Source organism: Lytechinus variegatus, chromosome 7, assembly GCF_018143015.1.
Source record: "Lytechinus variegatus isolate NC3 chromosome 7, Lvar_3.0, whole genome shotgun sequence".
Taxonomy (NCBI): domain Eukaryota; kingdom Metazoa; phylum Echinodermata; class Echinoidea; order Temnopleuroida; family Toxopneustidae; genus Lytechinus; species Lytechinus variegatus.
This window is the reverse complement of record NC_054746.1, coordinates 37191007-37211811: the sequence shown is the minus strand read 5'-3', so window position 1 is coordinate 37211811 and position 20805 is coordinate 37191007. Positions and strand designations below refer to the sequence as shown.

Here is a 20805-nt window from a genome sequence, read left to right as displayed (position 1 = left end):
TGCTTTTCATGTTGAACTGTTCCGACTCATGTTTCATTTATTGGCTTATCCCTCTCGAGGACGATAATAGATTTGGGGGCTGACCCCATGTTCTATGGACCAAGCAACGTATAAACACTCAACCTAGCAACTCCTATTGTCTCCCGCTTCATCGCACCCCAAACTCTCTCTCGTGGTGACCGCTATATGCACACATTCTGTGTGTACGACGTTTTTCATTGTGTGTATGCGTTTACTACCAAATTACTTCCAATGCACCTGTTTCACGCTGATAATTGATTGCGATTGTGGAGTTAGCTGGGTACTTTTTGGAAAGTTTGCGAAACCTTTTATTTTCCTTCATGTATTTGGAAGAAGATCATCATGCCTGGTAAAGTTAATAGTCAGGATATATATCACCTTGCCCATGCAGGATATGCGCAAAAATTGAACGAATATTTGTCGAAAAATGCGAATAAATCAAACATCAACGAGTTCTCCAAGGACGGAGCTACACCTTTGATTTTGAGCGTACAGGGGTCTCGAGTTGACCCCGCAGCTCCGGGGACGAGCCACGTCGAGTGCTGTGAACTCCTTCTCAGCCATGGGGCTAATCCAAATTTATCGGATAAATTAGGAAGAACTGCCCTTCACTGGGCAGTCTTCTACAAGAAACCAGAGTTCGTCAAAGTTTTATTAAAAGAGGAATGTGACATCACTAAAGAAGACAAGAAGGGACAGAATGTGATGCAATTTGCAATAAGAATGAATGCTGCCAAATGTTTGCAACTTATTTGTGAGACCATGACCGATGCAAAGGTAAATTCTTTCAGTAGTAATTTCACTCCTTAGCGTTTTTATGAGATATATGCCAAGAAATTTCATAAAAATAAGAAATGAGGTGTCTCGTCATTTATCAATTTCAGCTCATTCCACTCTTTGGATAGTTTAACTGTGGAATGGAAATCTTCGTGTTTATGCATCATAACCTTGTTCATTGAATGAGTGTGTTTATGCATTCTCATTTACCATTCGCTTGAATGTCTTTACTTTGAAACGCAAGGTTATTGTAGATTTTGTACCATAGTTTTGATATAAAGCTTGAGTTAAATAAGATTCTTAATGTTTTATATAATATTTTTTTTTAAATGTAAGAGCATCACAAGTCTGGACTTTTCTTACACACGTACATGTAGGCCTATATGTATTTGTAAGAGATCAGACACTTTGTGTTTAATACCAACTTAGTTGTTCTTGTCTTTGATATGTTCTTCCTCTACATGAAATTGTTTTAAATATAGGCTTATAATTTTCCAGATCATGATATATCAATTTGTTATCATACCTTTCATACCATGCCAATTGAAAGCAGTTGTCTAAAATAAAATCACAAGAAGTAAGAATGAACTTACATACATGTATATCAGGGAAAAAAAGTGAAATATGTACTTTGGTTTCTTGGAATTTAACACATTTTTCTGCTGGAAGAATATTTTTTTTGTCGTTTTGAGCCTTACCAAAATATTACTCACCCAAATGTATCTGTGCGGGATCTACTGCCAATGATATTCCTTTGAGGGGCTCATAGGGCTGTTGATCACCAGGTCTTTTTTTTCATCTTATGTGAACCAAACTATCAGATTTTGTCCAAGCCAAGTGCATCTGTTGGCACCCCTCTCATCCAAGCAACCAAACTAGGTCATCAAGAATGTTGTCAGATCCTTCTCAAGTCTGGAGCTAATATAGATATCCAGGACCAGGCGTATTTTGATAAGACAGCTCTTCTTATTGCTACTGAACTCAACAATCCAGATATTGTGGAGATGCTCATCAAGTAAGCAATTTCACTTATGAGAATTAGTTTTATATTTTCAACAGTACATGTATCTTTAATGAATTGTGATTTACTTTACAGAGGTTTTTATTGTCAAGTACTGTGGGATTATTTTGTATATTGGTTTATGGACTTGCAATATACATGTTTGGCAGAATAGATGGTTGAATAGTAGGACCATCAATTAAAAGATCAAAAGGTTTATGACAAAATAAATTTGCTTATCTTGAATACAAGCTCAATGCATTGGTAATAAAAGTTGACTGAAAAAAAAACTATGACAGTATCAAACCAGGGGTGGATCCAGGATTTTCCAAGGGGGGGGGCATTTTTTACAGGAAAAATTTGACAAGCAAAAAAGAGTCCTTAGTAGCATACTTGTATGATATATTCCTCTGAAATTTTTTTTTGCACCTCTCAAAAGGGGGCACGGGCCAGATGTGCCCCCCCCCCCCTCCGATCCGCCACTGTATCTACTTCATTGTACTTCTAAGTACAGTAGAACATGAAAGTGAATTTTTCATTATCATGGATTGCAAATGGCTGCCACAGCTTCTGTACATTTACAAGTGAAGACCAGTTAAATAAATTTATGCCATTGATACATTGAAATAAACATCAGTTGATTAGAAATTTGACATTATTTTTTTTTGTGAAGAATCATTTCAAAAGCTACATGTATTAATTACTTGGTACACTACTTTCCTAAGTTAAGTATCTATTTTCAGAAAATTTGTGATATGATGTATTCATACAACACAAGATCCATATGTTTTACATATCTTCCTTATTGATTGGTTTGAACTCCCAAACATTACTTAAATTCATTCTATTCCACTTTATGTTTTAATCAGATAAATCCATATTTGATGAATTGATTTGAATGCGTATCAGTCAATAAATGAACTCAACCAATAATTGAAACCAATGTCATTAGATCTATCAGATAGTGAATATTGATTCTACACATAATCCATTAATCAAATTGGGCAGTCATTCTTTGCATGAATTGTTAATTTTTTCAGTTTTCAACATTCTAATCAGATTGTAATATCATTGATTATCATTTTATTAAAAGATCCAGCCCAGTTACAGTGCTACATGTATTCATTAATTATTGATAGTTTTCATGTATAATATTTAGCAGCTTAGTATGCCATAATTAATGGGTGTGTTAGTGGATTTGTTTATATCAGTAGTGGGAAGCAAGCTGCAAGCACATCTTCATGTAAAATATAATGACAACATAAATTGCATCTCTGGAGCAGAAATTTAGAAAAAAAACTTGAAGAAAAGTCCAACAATATTTACATTGTAGGATCAACTTTCATATAACCTCAGCAATGCTATTAATATTTTAATACTACTGTAGAGTGGCCAAAGTATCGGCCTACACACCACACCTCTACATCATTTAATTTAAGATTTTATTCGTTGAATGCACTGAGGACTTGAAACAGCAGCGCAGGGGTTGCGGAACGGGGGGGGGGGGGGAGGGGGGGCTGGGGGGCTTCCACCCCTCCACTTTTTTCCAAAACCTTGTACAAAAACGTAAAAATGACCATATGATTGTGATTTTTAGCATGGTCAGTCCCCCCACTTTTGGCTCAGCCCCCACTCCCCACTTTGAAAACCATTCCGCGGCCCCTGCAGCATGAGCTAGACTGGTTAATATAATAGTGCACCTCTTGAGAGATGGAACAATGTTATCAATGCCTAATATTATTAAGTATTGTATAGATATTTATTATTTTTATCTCCTTTGCAAGATTTAGCTTGAAATTGAAACAAACTTTTATTTTGAAAAAAAAAATTATATGCACACATTCTAGTTAAGTGTAAATTCCAGATAAAGTGTGTAATTTCAACAATAAGAAATGAAACCCTTGATAAGTGATACATAGAATTTACTAGAAATACCTGATATGAATTCATCAACCATCCTGTACACCTGTATTGGACTATTCTCCTCTTCATCATTCTAATTATTTGTCCATCTCATTACTCAGAGCTCTGAAGTATGGGCAGTGCGCCAGAGTGTATAAACTTACTATAAATTTTTAATGTAAATTTGCATTACCATATTAATTAGGGCATACGCCTAATGGACATTTTGACAGAGAAGTATTGACCTGAAACATTTAGCTGGATGGAGAAATGCAAACGGTTTAATTTATTGTCTGATTTTAATTGTGATATTTCTATATAAGAGACAACTTTGTGTGAAAAATATTGCAAGTATATTATAGACTTGTGTCTCATTTTTCAATCCAACTCTAAAATATTTTGTTTTCACTACTCCTCTTCCTCCTCTGAAAGTATTTTTCTTTTTCTTCTTCTTTCTTCCTCTTCTTCTTCTTTCTCCTCATCTTCTCCTCCGCCCCTTCCTTCCTCTTCTTCCTCTTCCTCTTGCACAGTGTTGCATGTGGTTCATTCCAAACTCTCTCTGTGCAATATTTAACAAAATCATTCACTTTTACTTTAAGATTTAAGAGGGAGTGATGTGAAATTTAATCAAAAGCATGTTATCATTATTGAAACTTTCATGTGAATTATCACAATAAATTGTAACACATTACAGATATGATGCCAATATCCAAGCTGAAGATGCCCAAGGCAACACCTGCTTACACCTGTCCTGTACCCTTACCAGTCCAAAATGTCTGGAGCTAGTCCTCCAGGGGTGTAAGAAGGCCCCTGACCTGGTAGGAAAGAGGAACAAGGCAGGACTGACACCACTCATGGTAGCATGCCAGCAGGGTCTAGAGAAACATATAGAACTTCTTCTTGAATATGTAAGTAGTTTTTTAACATTTATTTTATGAGCAAGATATTATTTACAGTCACATTATCTTTTGGCTTTACCTAATTATTCTTGTTCTTTGTTCATGCAAAAAAGGTATTATAACAAAATAATGAGATAGTTGTAAAGGGAAAGGGTTTGAAAAGATATTGATGGTTGAAATTTATACCCCTTTTAGAAATTATCACAAAATCTATTTACTTTTCCTTTTTATCAATAATTAAGTCAGTAACATTGTCATTTTCACTCTCTTATCTTTTTCATTTGTAGTATCAGTGCTATGAAAACTGCTTTTTGTTTGTAAGATTGCTCTGGAAATTATTGTCAAAAATGTATCACATATATAAAACTGATTGAAAAAGAAAATAATATTTTATTAATGTCATGAAATCCATGTATGACTATTCATTATTAAGCGAAGGTAACTCATTTAACTTTACCATTAAGGACATGGCTTTAATAGCTTTCAAATGGCCTTGTGGATATAAGAATTTCTATAGAATTAATGAATGAGGTAATTACTCCCTGTCCATTTGCTGCAACAACAATTAATTATGGATGGGTTCGGTCAAGCCTTTTGTGTGTTTGCTTTTGTTTGTACAATTGTAAAGTACAGTGTTTTGTTTGTATGTACATGTAGACACTAATAATGAATATGGCAATATTCTTCATTTGATAAAGTTGTTGCTGACAAATTTTTTTGTCACAAATCTATAATTGATTGTGAAAATAAACAAAGCATTTTAAGATTCCAGACAATTATTAATGGGAACCATTTACATGCATAATTTTGTCAGCATATTCAGTTTGAGAAATGTGAATAATTGCACTCTTAAAATGGCAAACCACACGCATATAACCTAGTTGTAACCGCAGTGTCCCAATTTCATCTGACCATAGTCTATGGCTGTCATTGCATGAATATGATGAATCTTTATTGATGCTTTTTAATATATTCATTAGTCAATTGAACATTTATTGAGTGTAATAAATAATGCATTCATGACAGCTGCAATTTTGTACCTTGAATATTTATTATTTGTTGATGGCAGCAATGGAGGTAAAAGTAATTGTTCATTGTCAATAAGTCGGTGTCATTGAGTTATTCATCATTTCAGGTACATGTACTGGAAATTTATCATAAAAAAATAGAACGCCTTAATCAGGATATATGTAAAAGAAGTGGAATGTGTATGTTAGTATTTTATCCATCCAATGTATGATTGGATTACAGTATGAATTAAATTGACAATTTGAGGAGTCAAATATTTAGAATAAATTGAAGAAAAAAATAGAAGTAGGGAATATGAAGAAATTAGCAAAAATGATAGGGGAGGGTGTAATCCCAAAACAATACAAATAAAGTATTCATATTTAACATACTTTGTCTGAAGTAATTCATGTTTTTACTTCTTATTTTATTAATTCATTATGTAAGTAATTGGCTTTGTGTATCATTTTGAATCTAACTGATTTCAATTAAATAGGAATCACCTGCTAGCATCCAGGATGAGCAAGGTAAGACTGCTCTTCATTACGCGACCGGAAAAGGACTAAAATCATCTGCAGAACTCCTTGTAGCCACAGACTCTGGTCTACCATGGACTCAAGATGCAGAAGGACGTACTCCACTTCATCTGGCAGTCATTGAGGGCAAGAAGGACCTTGTTGAATTCTTGATTGAGAAGAGTGGTGTAAATGCACAGGATAACCAAGGACATACTCCCATTCATTGGGCTGTGGGTAAGATAATGTACTTTATTACGCTCAGCATTATGGGTATTAGTTATGCAATCACTTGTTACATTTATTTGTGACAAGGAGTGATAATTACAAATATTCTTAAAGGTCAAATGTACACAGACACTACGTTGATTTAATAGATAGAAAAATAGACTTATCAAGCTTACATTTACCACTTAAAATCCCAACATATTCAGATGTGACATAAAAAGTTATACAATTTATAAGTTTTTGCTTCATATTTAAGATATTTTACCACAATACATATTATTGACAGATGATTATGTCTTTGTATTTTATATTATAATTAAGGAATATCAAATTTTCTTTTTTGTAGAGTTGATAAAAAAAGATGTTTTTGATTGAATCAACAATTTCATATGGCAGTTCTACATTTTCAAGATGATGTCAAACCACATTTTACAATTTACACTATTTTAGTTTCAATGTTTATATCAAAATGTGACTTATCTCAGGAAATTGAGAAATTTGTTTAAACATTTTCATAAAATTTGCAATTCATTCTTTGTTCAAAAATATGATTAGTATTTGGGATGCACGTGTACTTTTATAGTAATCTGCTAGATAAAAGAGGAAATGAACTGTTATCATGATCAATATTTGTGATTCCTATGTTTGACAAATATCAACAAAGTTAAAGGGTCTTTGTGATTGCTGAGCAGTATAGTGAAATAACTGACTGATTTAATCATGTGTCTACATAGCAGTATTAATGTGATTATAATTGCCTGTATGTACTGTATACATATAAGGCAATATTGATCTGAACTTATATTGTGTAATATGCTTGGATGAGTCATTGTTAAGGCCATATGATTAACAGATGGAAATATATAATGAATGAGATATTAACCTAACATGTAAAGTCTTTGGAGCATAATCACCAATCTTCTTGTGCTATAAGTAACTTGTTGATCATTATAAATATAGGAACAATTTTTTTTTTACTGAGTGTAAAATGTAGATCAGGCTTGTGACATCAAGAAACATATATACTCATTCCTCATCAAAAGGAAAAATTGGTAATCTAAAACATTTCTCTATAGTTATATAATTGTATTATTTTTTTGCAGTTGGATATTTCTTTATAGTTACATGTATGTAGTTTATTCCCAAACGCACAAACAAATGGAATTTGAATTTATGATTATGATATTACTCGCATTAATTTATCATAAAGACTGGATTATTGATTTTATACAAATTGAACCATTTATTGTACAGCTCTATATATCTATTTCTTTCTCACTTTGAAAATTTAGTTTGTGGTGTCCATGACCTGATTGAAACCCTGGTTGATCATGGAGGTGATCCTTCCCTGATCGATGACCACGGTGCTAGCCCCTTACACTATGCTGCACAAATGTGTGGGGATCCAGCTGTGTCAGAAATCGGTATTTTATGTCTGAAGGTAAGTAATGTAATTTGCTGTATTCATGAAGTATATTCATATTCTCTGTATTAATTTAGCAAGCATTATGCTTGCCTTTAATACTATACAAATATACTGGTATAATCATCAATTTTTGGAATTTTGACGTTTGAAATGAAATAGAATAAGGATAAAGATTTTATGATTCGAAGTAATGCCTATTTCACAAGTATCTCAATGTTTCATTCTCTTCTTGATGATCATATTAAGATGAATGTATGCAAAATTGATGATATGATTGGTCTAATACTCCTCTTATGATATTTTTGTTATTTCTAAATAATATTCAATATCTGTATGGTACACTTGTTGAATACAGTTCTTACCAATCCCCTTAAAGCCCAACACTATTTCTTCTTGGATCATAGGCCTATATGCAGTGGCGGCACCAAGGGGGGGCATGGGGGGGCATTTGCCCCCCCACTCAGAAGCTTTGCCCCCCCAGTTGCCCCCCAGAAATTTTGAGGACTTAAAAGAAAATTATACAGTAATTTGTAAATAAGTAGATGCTGTCGTACTACATATTCAAGCTCAGCTGTGAAGTGCTCTAAAATACCATTTTCTGCTCTTCAAAACTTGAAAATTTTCTCACTTAGTCGCTGTTGGCTTCCTCGCACACTATTAGTTTGTAATAAGTTTATATCGCTTGTTATATCTTGCATTAAGGCAGACATTTCAATGTGTGATACACAAGCTAATGTAAGTGTTAAACTACAGTACATGGCGTGTATTCTGTCGTCAGCAATGTTTATTCTTTGGGGGGGGGCGAGGAGGACAAATACTCAAAGTCTGCCCCCTTCCTTGAAATAAATATGCATCTACTCATGTAAAATTTGGATTAAACTCATCGATTTGCTTCATTAACAAATAAGAATGCTTGAACTCTTCGTTCATAATTTGTCACCGTCATGGTTTTTAGTGAAAAAGTAAATAGGCTATGTAAAGATGTGCAATCTGCGATGGGTGTTCTGTCCCCTCCCTCTTAAATTTTCGACCTTTCCACGAGGGGAATGTCTGTATCTATTAGGCTATATTCTCATAACAAGACACCCAACTATAGTATATTTGAAAATAAACTTTACCCTGTGTATTAAAAACTTTCCTGTCTTCGGAAGAAAATTATTAGGCCTATGTATGAAAAAAATAAGATATGAAAAAGAGAACAGAAATTAAATATTGAAGTCTTTTACAATGCGATCATGCATTTTTTCTGATGTGATACAAAAATGTAAAAGTAGAATAGGTCTACGCCTTAAGATTACATATATGTAAATGTTCAGTTCATGATCTAGTTTTGATCAATAACTTTGCTCCATTAAGCATTACCTGATTTTACAAAAATTTCTGTTTATATCAAGTGTAACAAAAAAATGTTTATTGGGGCCACTAAAACTCGCGCTTCGCGCTCGATTTTTCCACACATGCAAAAAAATTTTTTGACTGCCCTTGCCCCCCCAATATTTTCTTTTGCCCCCCATTTGCCCCCCCACTTTGAAAATCCTGGTGCCGCCACTGCCTATATGTATTTACATTATCCATTTTACATTCTTTCATTTAAAGGCCTTAATCAAGCGAGGAGCGAAGGTAAATGCCATAGATAATGGACATAAGACACCTCTTCTGTGGGCATCAAGTGCAGGAAGCAGTGAGGCTTGTAAGTTACTCAAAGAAGCAGGAGCTGATGCTGCATTAGCTGATCTTGATGGACTTACAGGTATGAGATAATTTTTTATATTGGTTTGTTGTATTTTACAAGAAAATGGAAAGGATATTTCATCCGCCTCAATGTCAAAAGGTCCATTTGTATGTTTTTGTTAATTCATCCAAAATTACAATTCAAACAGTTGTGTTTATGATTATTATGTATATGGAAAAAAGAATATAATTTTTTTTAATTGTTAGCTCATGCTGGGGAGGGTACCTAGTAAAAAACATCCAAATATACTTTGAACATGGCAGGAGCATACGTGTAGTATTGCTGCTCTGTTAATGGAATGGTAATTGTTTTGCATCATTTTAGAACACTTAATAGACTTTCTGATGAGTAATAAACTCTCTGTAACAAAGTATAATTATCATTATTAATCAGTATTTTATTTTATATTTGATTTTAGCTCTTCATTGTGCAGTGACATGTGACCATCCATCCTGTGTAGAGACACTCCTGAAGGAATGTGATGCTGCTGTAGACATACCAGATAAGAATGGTTGTACACCTCTCTTCTATGCTGCATCCATGGACCAACTTGGGAATGTCCAATCGTTACTGGAGAGTGGAGCTTCTCCTAACCACACTGATAATAAGGGAAAGAGGTAAGCTTGTAATTATCTTCTACATGAATTTGGCATGTTTGAATAATTATAATTAACTTACAGATACATGAAGTTAGAATAGCCAACTGATTAATGGGAAACTAATCAACCTTTTTTTGTGTTCATGTTATAATTCAATGATATCTGAATGAACTATAAGGGATGCTCAATCCCTTATAGTGTCAACTCCCTTGATCTTGAGCTTTCACTCTTTCATTTGTTCAGACTTCTTTACTATTTCCCCTTCTCCATACTCCTTGTTCTTCCTTCCCCCATCTTTTTCTCCATTCCTTGTCTTCTACCCAGTCTATCTTTTTTCTTATTTAACATCCTCTACTTCACTATTAACATACCATCACCCCCTTTCTTTCAGTTTTGTATAACCTCAATCCCGGTCCGTTAACAGTGAATCTTCTTTTTCCTCTTTCAGCCCAATGCATTGTGCTGCTGGAGCAGCCTCCCTGGATGCTCTACGGCTCCTACAGGAGCATGATGGCTCCATGAACCAAGCTGGATCTGAAGGAGAGACTCCTTTTCATGAGGCCCTTCAGAAGGGAGATCTGGGTCAGTTAACTCGGTTGTTTTTTCTTCATTTTGAGGGGTGGAGTCAATTCAAGAACTTGGCCCGAACAGAGACTTTTATCATGTTATCCTTGTAGAATTGAATGAATCTGATGGTGTAGCTGGCTGACTGTTGAGAGAGGGGTGGTCCATTAGTGAAAAACTCATATCATTTATACATTCAAAATACAAGATAAGTTTTGAAATTTCCATTCTCTGTGGAGGGAGATTTTTCATATTAATATTTTGTTCACATTTTTCTTTATACACTTCTGAATAGTAAGACTAAAAGGGTGGCAAAATATATGTAGATGATATTTTTATTATTTTTGTTATTAATGTTTGTTATCAGCATCATTGTTATTATTATATTTATTATTAGTAGTAGTAGTAGTTGTAAGTGTTATCTTCTTCATCATTATTATGCTATTCATTCACTTTTCAAATGATATGATTCTTCAAATAACATGTACCTTTCAGTGTCAAGGGAAATTTGTTCATATTAACCAGGCCCTGATCCAGCCAGATTAGACAAGAGTTTAGAGGGGTCTACAAATACTCTAAGAGGGTTATGTGCAACCCATGTGGATGTGCCACTGCAGATACGTAGAAGTGTAGGGTGCACCCAGTCATGCTAATAAGTTCCATAATCTTTTTCATTTCTTGTTGTTGTGTCTATAGACATTATAAAGTTCATGATTGAGAATGGTTGCAATCCAGGGACTCCTGATAAGAATGGACGTACACCACTCCACATAGCAGCAGCGAATGCCAATGTAGACTTATGTAGATACCTGGTGGATCTTAAAGCAAACATTGATGCTGTCTTCAAGAGTGATAATGTAAGTACTAGTCATTTTGGAATAATCAAGTTTACAATTGGGATATTATGAAAGGACCCCTTCTCCTGTACATGTACCTCCATCTCCCTCAGATTTGACAATATTCCAACACAGATCAGTGTTGTAACCTGGGCATTGAGTGTCCATTCCCACCACGATTGTTGTGAAAATAATTATCTTTGTGAATTAATTAATAGCATGTGGCTTACTAATTTTTGTCAATGTGCTTTTGATGGGGTTTGTTTCTATGTAATGTATTTGTACGCAATTTGAAAATTGCCTCTGAATTCAATTCAATTTCAATTTATTTCATTCAAAATTAAAAACAATTACAAGGTAAAAATATATATACAATAAAATAGAATGAGGAGACAGCTTGGAAGAACATTGAAGTCTTATGAAATGCTGCCACCAATTATACAAACAATTAAAACCAAGTAAATTAAAGAATGTGGTCAGTCAGTTGAGAGTCAGCTTTTGTGAAGAATTTAGATGTGACAAGCTTAGTATAATTATTTGTAATCAACAAACTTCAGGTCTTAAAGAGTAGTCTTTAATACATTTATATCATTACTCATAAAACTTCATTTTTATGATGTTTTCCAGGGCTTACAGATGACCCCTCTAGACTGTGCCTGGGATAATGGGGCAGTGTCCTGTATGGACTACCTTGCTTCCATCGGAGCAAAGAGAGGGAGAGAGCTTGATCACAAAAAGACCACTAAACCAACCAACAACTTATTGAATCCTCCACATCCTAACTACACAACCAAACAGGATAAGTCCAATGTGAGTGGACCAAAGACTGTGAATAGAACCACCAGTAGAGATGAGAAACGAGACAAAGAGGGCACTAAAGACCAGAAAGAAGATGATGTCAGGACGTCTCCGAGGAATGAAGCATCCATTATTGAGAAGAGTCCTTACATGAAGGCTCCACATTCTAGTTATGATCATGCAGAGAAGAGGAATGAAGAAGAACAAAGAGAAGCAGAAGAGAGGAAGAGGTTGAGGTCAGCGTCTGTCGAAAAGAAAATGGCTGATTGGGAGAGTTACATCAAAGGTATGCAATTATGTCTTTTAAAGATTAAAATCATTTGTTTGTTCTTATATTCTAAAAAGTGTTATTTATTTTAATTTGTAGACTGATTTCTTTTACATTTCAAAACATAAATATGCAGCCATGAGATCTTTAAGAAATAAAGGTTCAGGCTACAGTTTTATATTTTTACACTTAAAAGATTCAATGCTTTTTCAAAATGCCAATGGAGTATTTCTACTTAGATCTTTAGGACTTACATTAGGCTAAGAGAAAAAGTGTGAAATTTTAAGACTTCATTTTACTTAGATGTATTATTCTACAAGAGAAAATATGTTTGAACGGATAGACACTAATTTCATGATAATTGGTATATTTTTAGAATAATATAATTTTTCCTGATTTTATAATTTTATTTCACATAAAAAAAAAAATACACACAATTACAAAAGAAAGAAAAGGAAATTACTCCACGTATATATAGAAGAGAGAGAGAGAAAAAAACATACAACAAAATTAAAATATGATGGTAAATAATGTGACCGGGGTTAGAAAAATCAGGGCTTATGGAGTATATAATGCTCTATGATGCCCGGAAAACAGTTGTTTTATGGTTTCTACAAGGAACTTCACTTGTGCAAAATATTAATATTAAGTGATTGCTTTATCATTCTCCATTCAGAACATGTCAACTTTTTGGATGACTTGTTGGAAGTGAAACACGAGAGGCTTGAATCAATTCAATCTCATGCCATTGAGGAGAAGGAATCTCTTGTGAAGAAACTTGAAGAAATAAGAGAAGAAATGGAAAAGAGAGTAGAGAAGAAAAACTCAGAAGCTGAGAAACTTAGGGTAAGTCAGATTAAATAAAGTGATGTTGGATTGTTTACATTAAAGTAATTATCCATTCTTAATGCCTCTTTAATATAATCTTCAAAGTATGCATGATTATTATCATTTTGACATCATCTGAATCTTTACCTTGTCCATGAGATTGATGGTAAATGTATTTTCTCTCAATATTTTTAATATTTTTAGGGACGTGAAGGAGATGAAGAATCTTTCACCCCACTCCTTTGCTCCCTCTCTTTCTCACTAAAGAATAATGAATAATGACTAAAGAATAATGACATTGAATGTTGAATATTGATCATCAATTTTCACCAATGTATAGATGGTATTGTGAATGATTTTTGTTAAAAAGAAAAACAACACTTCTCATTTTCAAGTATGAAAAATCATATTTTAGGATTTATGTTATGACATGGATATTAACCAAATTTAAAGAATCAGATGATTATTTTTGTTTCATTCTCATTCTTTTTATGACAGGAAGAGAAAAGAAAACAGGCTGCAGAGGAGAAGAGACTGATGGATGAACGATGGAAGAAGATACAACAACATTATCTAGTATGTTTACATTTATTCCTGGTAGTGAATATTGAAAAAAAAGTCATTGTTGAAAGTGTTACCTAGTAATTTAGAAATCTGAATATGAAGAACTCACAAAGCACAAAGATAAGATTATCATTTCTTTTGTATTACTTAGTGAATTATATTAGATATATGAAAAAAATCTTTTTATCCAAAAATTATTCTGATTGTTTTTGTTATCAGAAATTTCCTTTAAGTTCAAACAAACAAATGAACAAGTTCAATAAGCTACATGTATATTAAATAGTCAAACAAAAGATAGATAACTTAAGAAAGGAATTGAAAGGTTGAAATAAGAAATTTAGTATAATGTCACTTGTGTATACATGTGAAGTACTTGCAATTCATCTGGAGATATTCTAGAATGAAAATTTAGTGTTGAAGAAGTTGAATTAAAGTCCTAGCTGCATGTACAGGTAACTCTGCTTAGGTCAAATCTCTTGGGACCAGAGATGTCAGTTCCACTTAAGCAAATTTCGACTTAAAAAGAGGTATATAAACATGATCTGAATAATCTGGTGTAAAAAATGCTTTGACTTAGGGTGATTATTTGACTTATGAAAGGTTGATTTAGGCAGAGTTACCAGTATATTGTTTGATCTTTAGGACCTGCATCTATTATCAATAAAAACCATCTATCATCAGTGTTTCTCAACCCTTCTACAATGTTACTTGTTCCTTCATAGAACATTGATAGCAAAGTAAGTGATCAGATAACAATTCATCGCCAAGCAACTCAGACCTTGGACACCAAGATGGCCAAGTTTGAGAAGAAGAGAATCAGGAGAGAGAAGACTGACATGGAAGTAGCATCTAGAAAGTCACCTTCAAGGAATTCTAACAGTGATGAGTAAGTTACTCAATTTGATAAAGGTTATCACCTTTGATGTATATACAACATGTTTACTTGGGATAATTGTAACTTATTTTATGTTTTTCAAACTTTTGAATACTTATCAGCCAGTTTTATCCATTCTTGTTTTATAGATTAAATTACATTTAAAACCCCTTTCATAAACCCATCCTCCAATTAGCCACCTAAGAGTAATGCGGATAATTCAATAAAAATTGCGTTCACAAACTCCGAAAATAATCCACACTATTTTTACAAGCGCCTGTCCTGAAAAAGGCGGATAATCATCATGGCAACCGCACACACCCCCTCCGATGCTGTTGTGTTGGAAAAGGGTGACCTTGTGACCGCACCATGGCAATTATCCGCATTACTTTCGAAATGCGTTCATAAAGTCAAAGTCTGGTCCCGATGCTGCTATTATGCGGATAATTGCAGCATCAAAATAATGCGGATAACTCTGGTCCTCCTCCGATTTTACAACCAAATTATGCTGCAATTAGCCGCATAATTGGGTTTATGAAAGGGGTATAAGTTGACAATCTCCTCACCATAAGTGGTAGGAAGTGTGACGTCTTAGTTAACTAAATTATATGATTGCCAACAATTATGAAGCCTCTGTAGCAATCCTATCATGAATATAAATTTCACATAGCCCATTGGCTGATAACCACTCCAAATGATATTAATCACTAGTGACTTGCAGCAATAACTTGTGGAAATAGTATTTATATATCTTATAGTGTGTAAGTTGGATGTCTATTAAATACTGATGGGATATTTTAAATACCTTACTTCAGATATTAAATGAAAATCCAGTATATATTTCTACTAACTTTTATATAAATATATCTCATACTTCTTAGATTATTTAGTGAAAATTCAGTATATGTTTCTATTCACTGCCGTATGAAGATACATCATACTTCTTTGATTATTCAATACATTTCTCTCTATTGTTTATTCAGCCCTGAAAGGATTCAGAAGCATGCAGACTGGTTAAAGAGAAAGAATAAGGAGTACTTGGAGAAGAAGAATGCAGTGAAAGTACAAGCACATGTGAAAGTTGACAGTGCTGTTCTCAATGCTCATCTCAAAAGTAAGAATATCACAATTTATTTTCAATAGATTAAAATGGTATATACTGGTAAATGAAAGTATGTGTTTTCACATCTCTCTTTCATTCTATTACATTCCATTACCTGCTCATGATATAATGAGTAGAAATATGGTACTTATATGTGTAGACTGAAAACAGAATTGCAATTTCAGCATGCACAAAAAAATTAAATTGTGGAAAATTTGAGTATACTGGTTTGTCCATCTTAAATTCATCAGAGTAAAACTGTGCAAAAGAAAATTAAAAAAATGGAGGGTCACTTGAGTTTCTCAATCTTTGTAGGTTGCACATGACTATTTTTGTTGCTGTTTTTTTTGTTGTGAACTCTCATATAGTAAATGGTAGAAAATCTCGTGGTACTTAAATCCTTCATTAAATTTTAAGTTTCAAATGTATAATGTAGATGAATATATTTATATTGTGTTACATGTTTCTTTATTGCATTTCAATTGTTATAACTGTATTTATGATGGATTGTGTCTACTGTTTTGTTGGAAATGAGAAAAAATAAAACTGAAACTGAAAACTTTATTTCTTTAGGAACATCCACTCCCAAGTGTCCGAAGTCTCCAGTGCCATCTCGAGTAGATCATTCTCATAGGAGAAGGTCACCTTCACCACCTCATGATCGCATACAGTACCAGCGTCAAGAACTTGAGAAGCAGAGAAGACAACTGGAAGAGCAGCACCAATTCAGCAAGCACAGACCAGGAACTGTTGCTGGTAGAGCTTCATGCAGGAGTACATCATCTCCATCACCATCCAAACATTCATCATCATCACCTCATCCTCCTACCAGCTCTTATAAGGGACCTAGGAAGCAGGATGGAGGGCGTACGCAATCTGCTGGAGAGGTCACTGAAGGCAGAAAGCCTTCTGGTCCTGATGCAATAGGTCCAACAAGTCATAAACTAGCCCAACTCAGACGTAGCCATGGAGACAACCTCAACAGAAAGCTATGGCCGAAGTCATGGGAACTTCAAGATAAAGTGAGCAGGTCAAGTGATGAGGGAGAAGAGATATTTGATCTTAAAAGTAAGTACCGTGTGTTAACTTTCTTTTACTCAGTGATGCATTGTGGATATATCAAGTGAATAGATATTCAAAATACAGAAGTACCAACACTTTCAAGTTCTTAAACTTCTGTTTTTAATTGCTTAATTTGGGGAACAACTTTCTTTTAACACTTGGTCACTTTTTGTAGATCTTCCATAAGAATCTTTTGTGTGTGGAATATGTGAAAAAAAATCATTGGATGCAAAATATACATGTTATTTTGACTGTTAATTTCCTTTTGATATTAATCAAAAGTGATTTCATTGTTTTTCATTGCTCATAGAACACTTTTCACCAAGATGGAATGGACAGCTGAGACCTAGACATGTCCTACAATTCAGATCAGTAGGTGCCTCAAGACAAGAAGGACAGGCAGAAGCATGATCAACAGTAACACATTGAGTAACACTGACAAAACAGTGGAAGCGTTCCTGGCTATTCGCTTGAAGTTATCGTTGACAAGGCTTTATACACTTGGCATTAGACATAATAATGTTTCATTTGCAGAGATGCCAGTTTTCAGTCCAAAGCCTGAATTCAGGCCCTGGCAATTCATTTCACGTCATAGTTTTAGCATTTTTGTGTACAAAATGTTGTATTCTAGGTGATTTTCATGCCCTGTGATCAATACCAAGAGGTGCCATGAATGCCTGATTTGGTAGACATCAGCTCTGCTGGAGACTTCATATTGTCTTAATTATCAAAACACCCTGACAGAAACTGGACTCCTGTTTTTCAGCTTGTTTTAGGAAATAAATCACTTTATTACTTTGGATACTGTCAAGTGCAACGATTAACACCCCTGAAAGAGGGCGGGTATCATATATGTAATCAGTAACACATGTGCCTCAACAAGTGCCTCATCAGTAGGCTATTTATTTGTACAGAAATCACTGGAACTCGTCAGGTTAATTTTTAATGTTCTAATTCAGAGGCTGTTCCTTTGCATTTTTGTTAACTAATCGTTCTTCTATGTATCCTTTTATTAGTGATGAGTAGTACAGTGTGCCAAATTTATCCTGCCCGTTGCTTTTTTTCATCTTGCCTATTTTGATACAATCTTGGCTGTACATGTACTGTATCTATCACTCTATTCATCTCCCTATAGTAGTAATTGCATATGATCTGTATTTTATTCAGTTTCTGGGTGTAATGAATTCAATACTTACTAGTTACATATTAATTTATTCAAGGGATCTTCCTCATGAAACTCAACAAGATATTCATGTGCTGTTAAATGTTTATTCATAAACATGTATCAAGGCTGAAACATTTAATCAGAGGCTGTTTCATAAAGCAATGACTGGATTGCAATCACATTAGCCAGACTGATATACTTTAAACACACATATTTGATGCAAAGTATGTTAACAACATTTTAAATGTCACACTTCGTTGAAATTCAAGAGAAAGAAAATTGGCTTAAATTTGTGGACTTCAGATTCTGTTCAATTGTAAATTAATGCATATCTTTGTCAACCAGATCTTGCTGATATTAAAACCAGTGTGTTGGAAATTTGTACCTTGCATATTATCATTTATGCTGAATGTTAATTTATTGTTATTTTTCACATTTCAAATGGCATGAGTCACTATAGTAACTTATTTTAGGTGTATTTATAATTACATTTCAAGTGCCTCGTATATGCTGTATAATGAATAAAAAATGCAAGTGTTGAAAGGTGAAAAATGTAATATTTATATTGCATTCAATTACCCCTTAACTTTGTTGTTGAGGAAGATACACAATACAGTGTATTATATATATCAGATTTATTCCATCCAACCTTGATGTATTGTTTTGTTATCATGTCCTGTCAATTATAATGTCTTGTATAGATATATATCATCAATATTATGATAGCTCATTCGCAATTTGATGTAATGTATATATCTTACTAGTATATTATCATGCACATGACAATCATAATTTTAATTGGAAACTGAACAAATCTATTTGATTATTTATTTATTCATGTAAATTTCCGAGGCTGATCTGCAATATAACAGTAGCATCTAAACCTTGAATATTTATTCATCCAGTCAACCTCACAGACCACTTCACAAGTTTGAGTAAACCTTAGTCATAATCATCATCAGGCCATAAGATATTTTATTAGTGTAACTTGAGGCTGCTCAAAGCTGTCTCGTCTGTTAGACCTGTGGTTGATTCCAAATTTTTGTTTGTTTTTTTGTCTCCTGCAAAGTTAAGAGACCTCTGTGTGTTGACCTCATCTAATGAAAATCAAGCTTAAGTCCCAAAATCATGCATAATTGGGTGTTGCAAGCAAGCTGAGATGGAATTGAAGATATCTTTCTTGCAATGTTCCATGTGTCTGCTTGTTTGTATAGCCTGTGCTACCACAAGGCACATTTGATTGGAGGAATGTTGATTTATTATGTGATGCTCTGCACTATACATCATAATTCATAATTATACAATTAAACTGGACAATCATCCTAATAGTCCTACTAATAATTAGGAAATATTTGAGAAATTTCCCAAACAGCTTGTGTATTTGACTAATAACTATAGAATACTGAAAAGCACAGGCATTTTCCCAAGGAAAGCAAATTTCAAAAGAAAAGAAAGTAACAAAATAATTTGTAAATATTTTCCTCTCAACATCTACTAAGTTTTGATTCACGCCAACCAAGACTTGTAAAATAGCTTGAATTTGTTACGTGGGTCCAAAAATAACATGATGAGAGTAAGAGAAATGTCCTATGGTCATGTTCAACTTATGCAGTATTTCAGTTTATGAGGTTGACTGAATGTAATATAACAGTCATGAGCTTTCTTGATGTCAAAATAAATTTGCAACATATGAGCTCAAGATTTCTTTTGTACCATATTTTCTGTGACCCTGTGTTTGAATGTGTCATGATTAAAGAGATAAAAGGCACATGGAGAAAAATTGATAAATGGGAAGCTATAGAGGGCATCAGAGAGATAGAGAGTGGAGAAAAGTGTGAGTAAAAGAGAAAAAGACAGAAATATGAACAAATACTTTATTTGAAGTGGTATACTAGTTTTACTATACATCTACTGTATAACAAAGGAGAGAGTATTGTATAGGTAGGTGGTAGGGAGAAGCACAAAAAGTGATAAAGGGAAAAGGAGCAATAAGCATGAGTATACAAGTGAGTATGCAAGGGAGAATAGAAGACGGAGGGGTGGGTCAGTAGATCCAAGAATGTGAATAGAAGAGTGGTAGGATGATGTAATACACATCTAATTTCTAAAGTATTCAAATACATATGATATATATAATTAGATTGCCATTCCAATATACATACATGAATCCTCATAGAAGTTCATTACATCAATAAGTTCTTTGGTTATCAAATGACAAAGCCATGTTAAGGCCTGGTCACACCGCCCGAGCGATGTTGGAGCGGTAGGGAGAGAGGGTTGAATTTCGCTCACAAAATTGGGGAAAAAATCGAAAACAAAAAAATAACAATCGAAATCGAAAATGGTGATTTTTTTCTCTCCGCTCCACGACCGCTCGGGCGGTGTGACCAGGCCTTTAGGTATCGTATATGATGACCTTCAAGCTGAAAATATCAAAGTTTTTGAAAACATTTCTACAGGCTGACCGATGATCAATGGCAATGATCCATGGTAAATGATGGCAGACCTTAAACCCTAAATAGACTGCTATTTTGATGCCTAAGACTGAGGGGGGGGGCTGATTCAGCCCCCCCCCCATGGCATAATCTCCAAAAGTAGAAGATCAAATTCTGAAAAAAAAATTTCATTGGTTAATTA

General features: G+C 34.0%; 1 protein-coding gene across 1 annotated transcript; it reads left to right on the top strand.

Moving 5' to 3' along the window:
- Window positions 1-243: 243 nt before the first annotated feature.
- On the top strand, window positions 244-19885 carry LOC121419181 (ankyrin-3-like). Its single transcript, XM_041613530.1, has 16 exons — window positions 244-798; window positions 1620-1813; window positions 4395-4608; window positions 6104-6359; window positions 7643-7791; window positions 9373-9526; window positions 9927-10125; window positions 10556-10689; window positions 11368-11528; window positions 12135-12591; window positions 13250-13419; window positions 13900-13977; window positions 14688-14851; window positions 15823-15953; window positions 16515-17009; window positions 17314-19885. The coding sequence occupies exons 1-16, from the start codon at window positions 364-366 to the stop codon at window positions 17412-17414; spliced, it is 3492 nt and encodes a 1163-aa protein (XP_041469464.1). The 5' UTR covers window positions 244-363; the 3' UTR covers window positions 17415-19885.
- The last annotated feature ends 920 nt before the right edge of the window (window positions 19886-20805 follow it).

What these genes read in the sequence shown, in the direction of transcription:
- LOC121419181 (XM_041613530.1), top strand. Translation starts at nt 364, where the DNA reads ATGCCTGGTAAAGTTAATAGTCAGGATATATATCACCTTGCCCATGCA. An exon ending in AGACCATGACCGATGCAAAG is followed by an intron (nt 799 to 1,619) that starts GTAAATTCTTTC and finishes CCAAACTATCAG; the next exon opens with ATTTTGTCCAAGCCAAGTGC. An exon ending in TGATCTTGATGGACTTACAG is followed by an intron (nt 9,527 to 9,926) that starts GTATGAGATAAT and finishes ATTTGATTTTAG; the next exon opens with CTCTTCATTGTGCAGTGACA.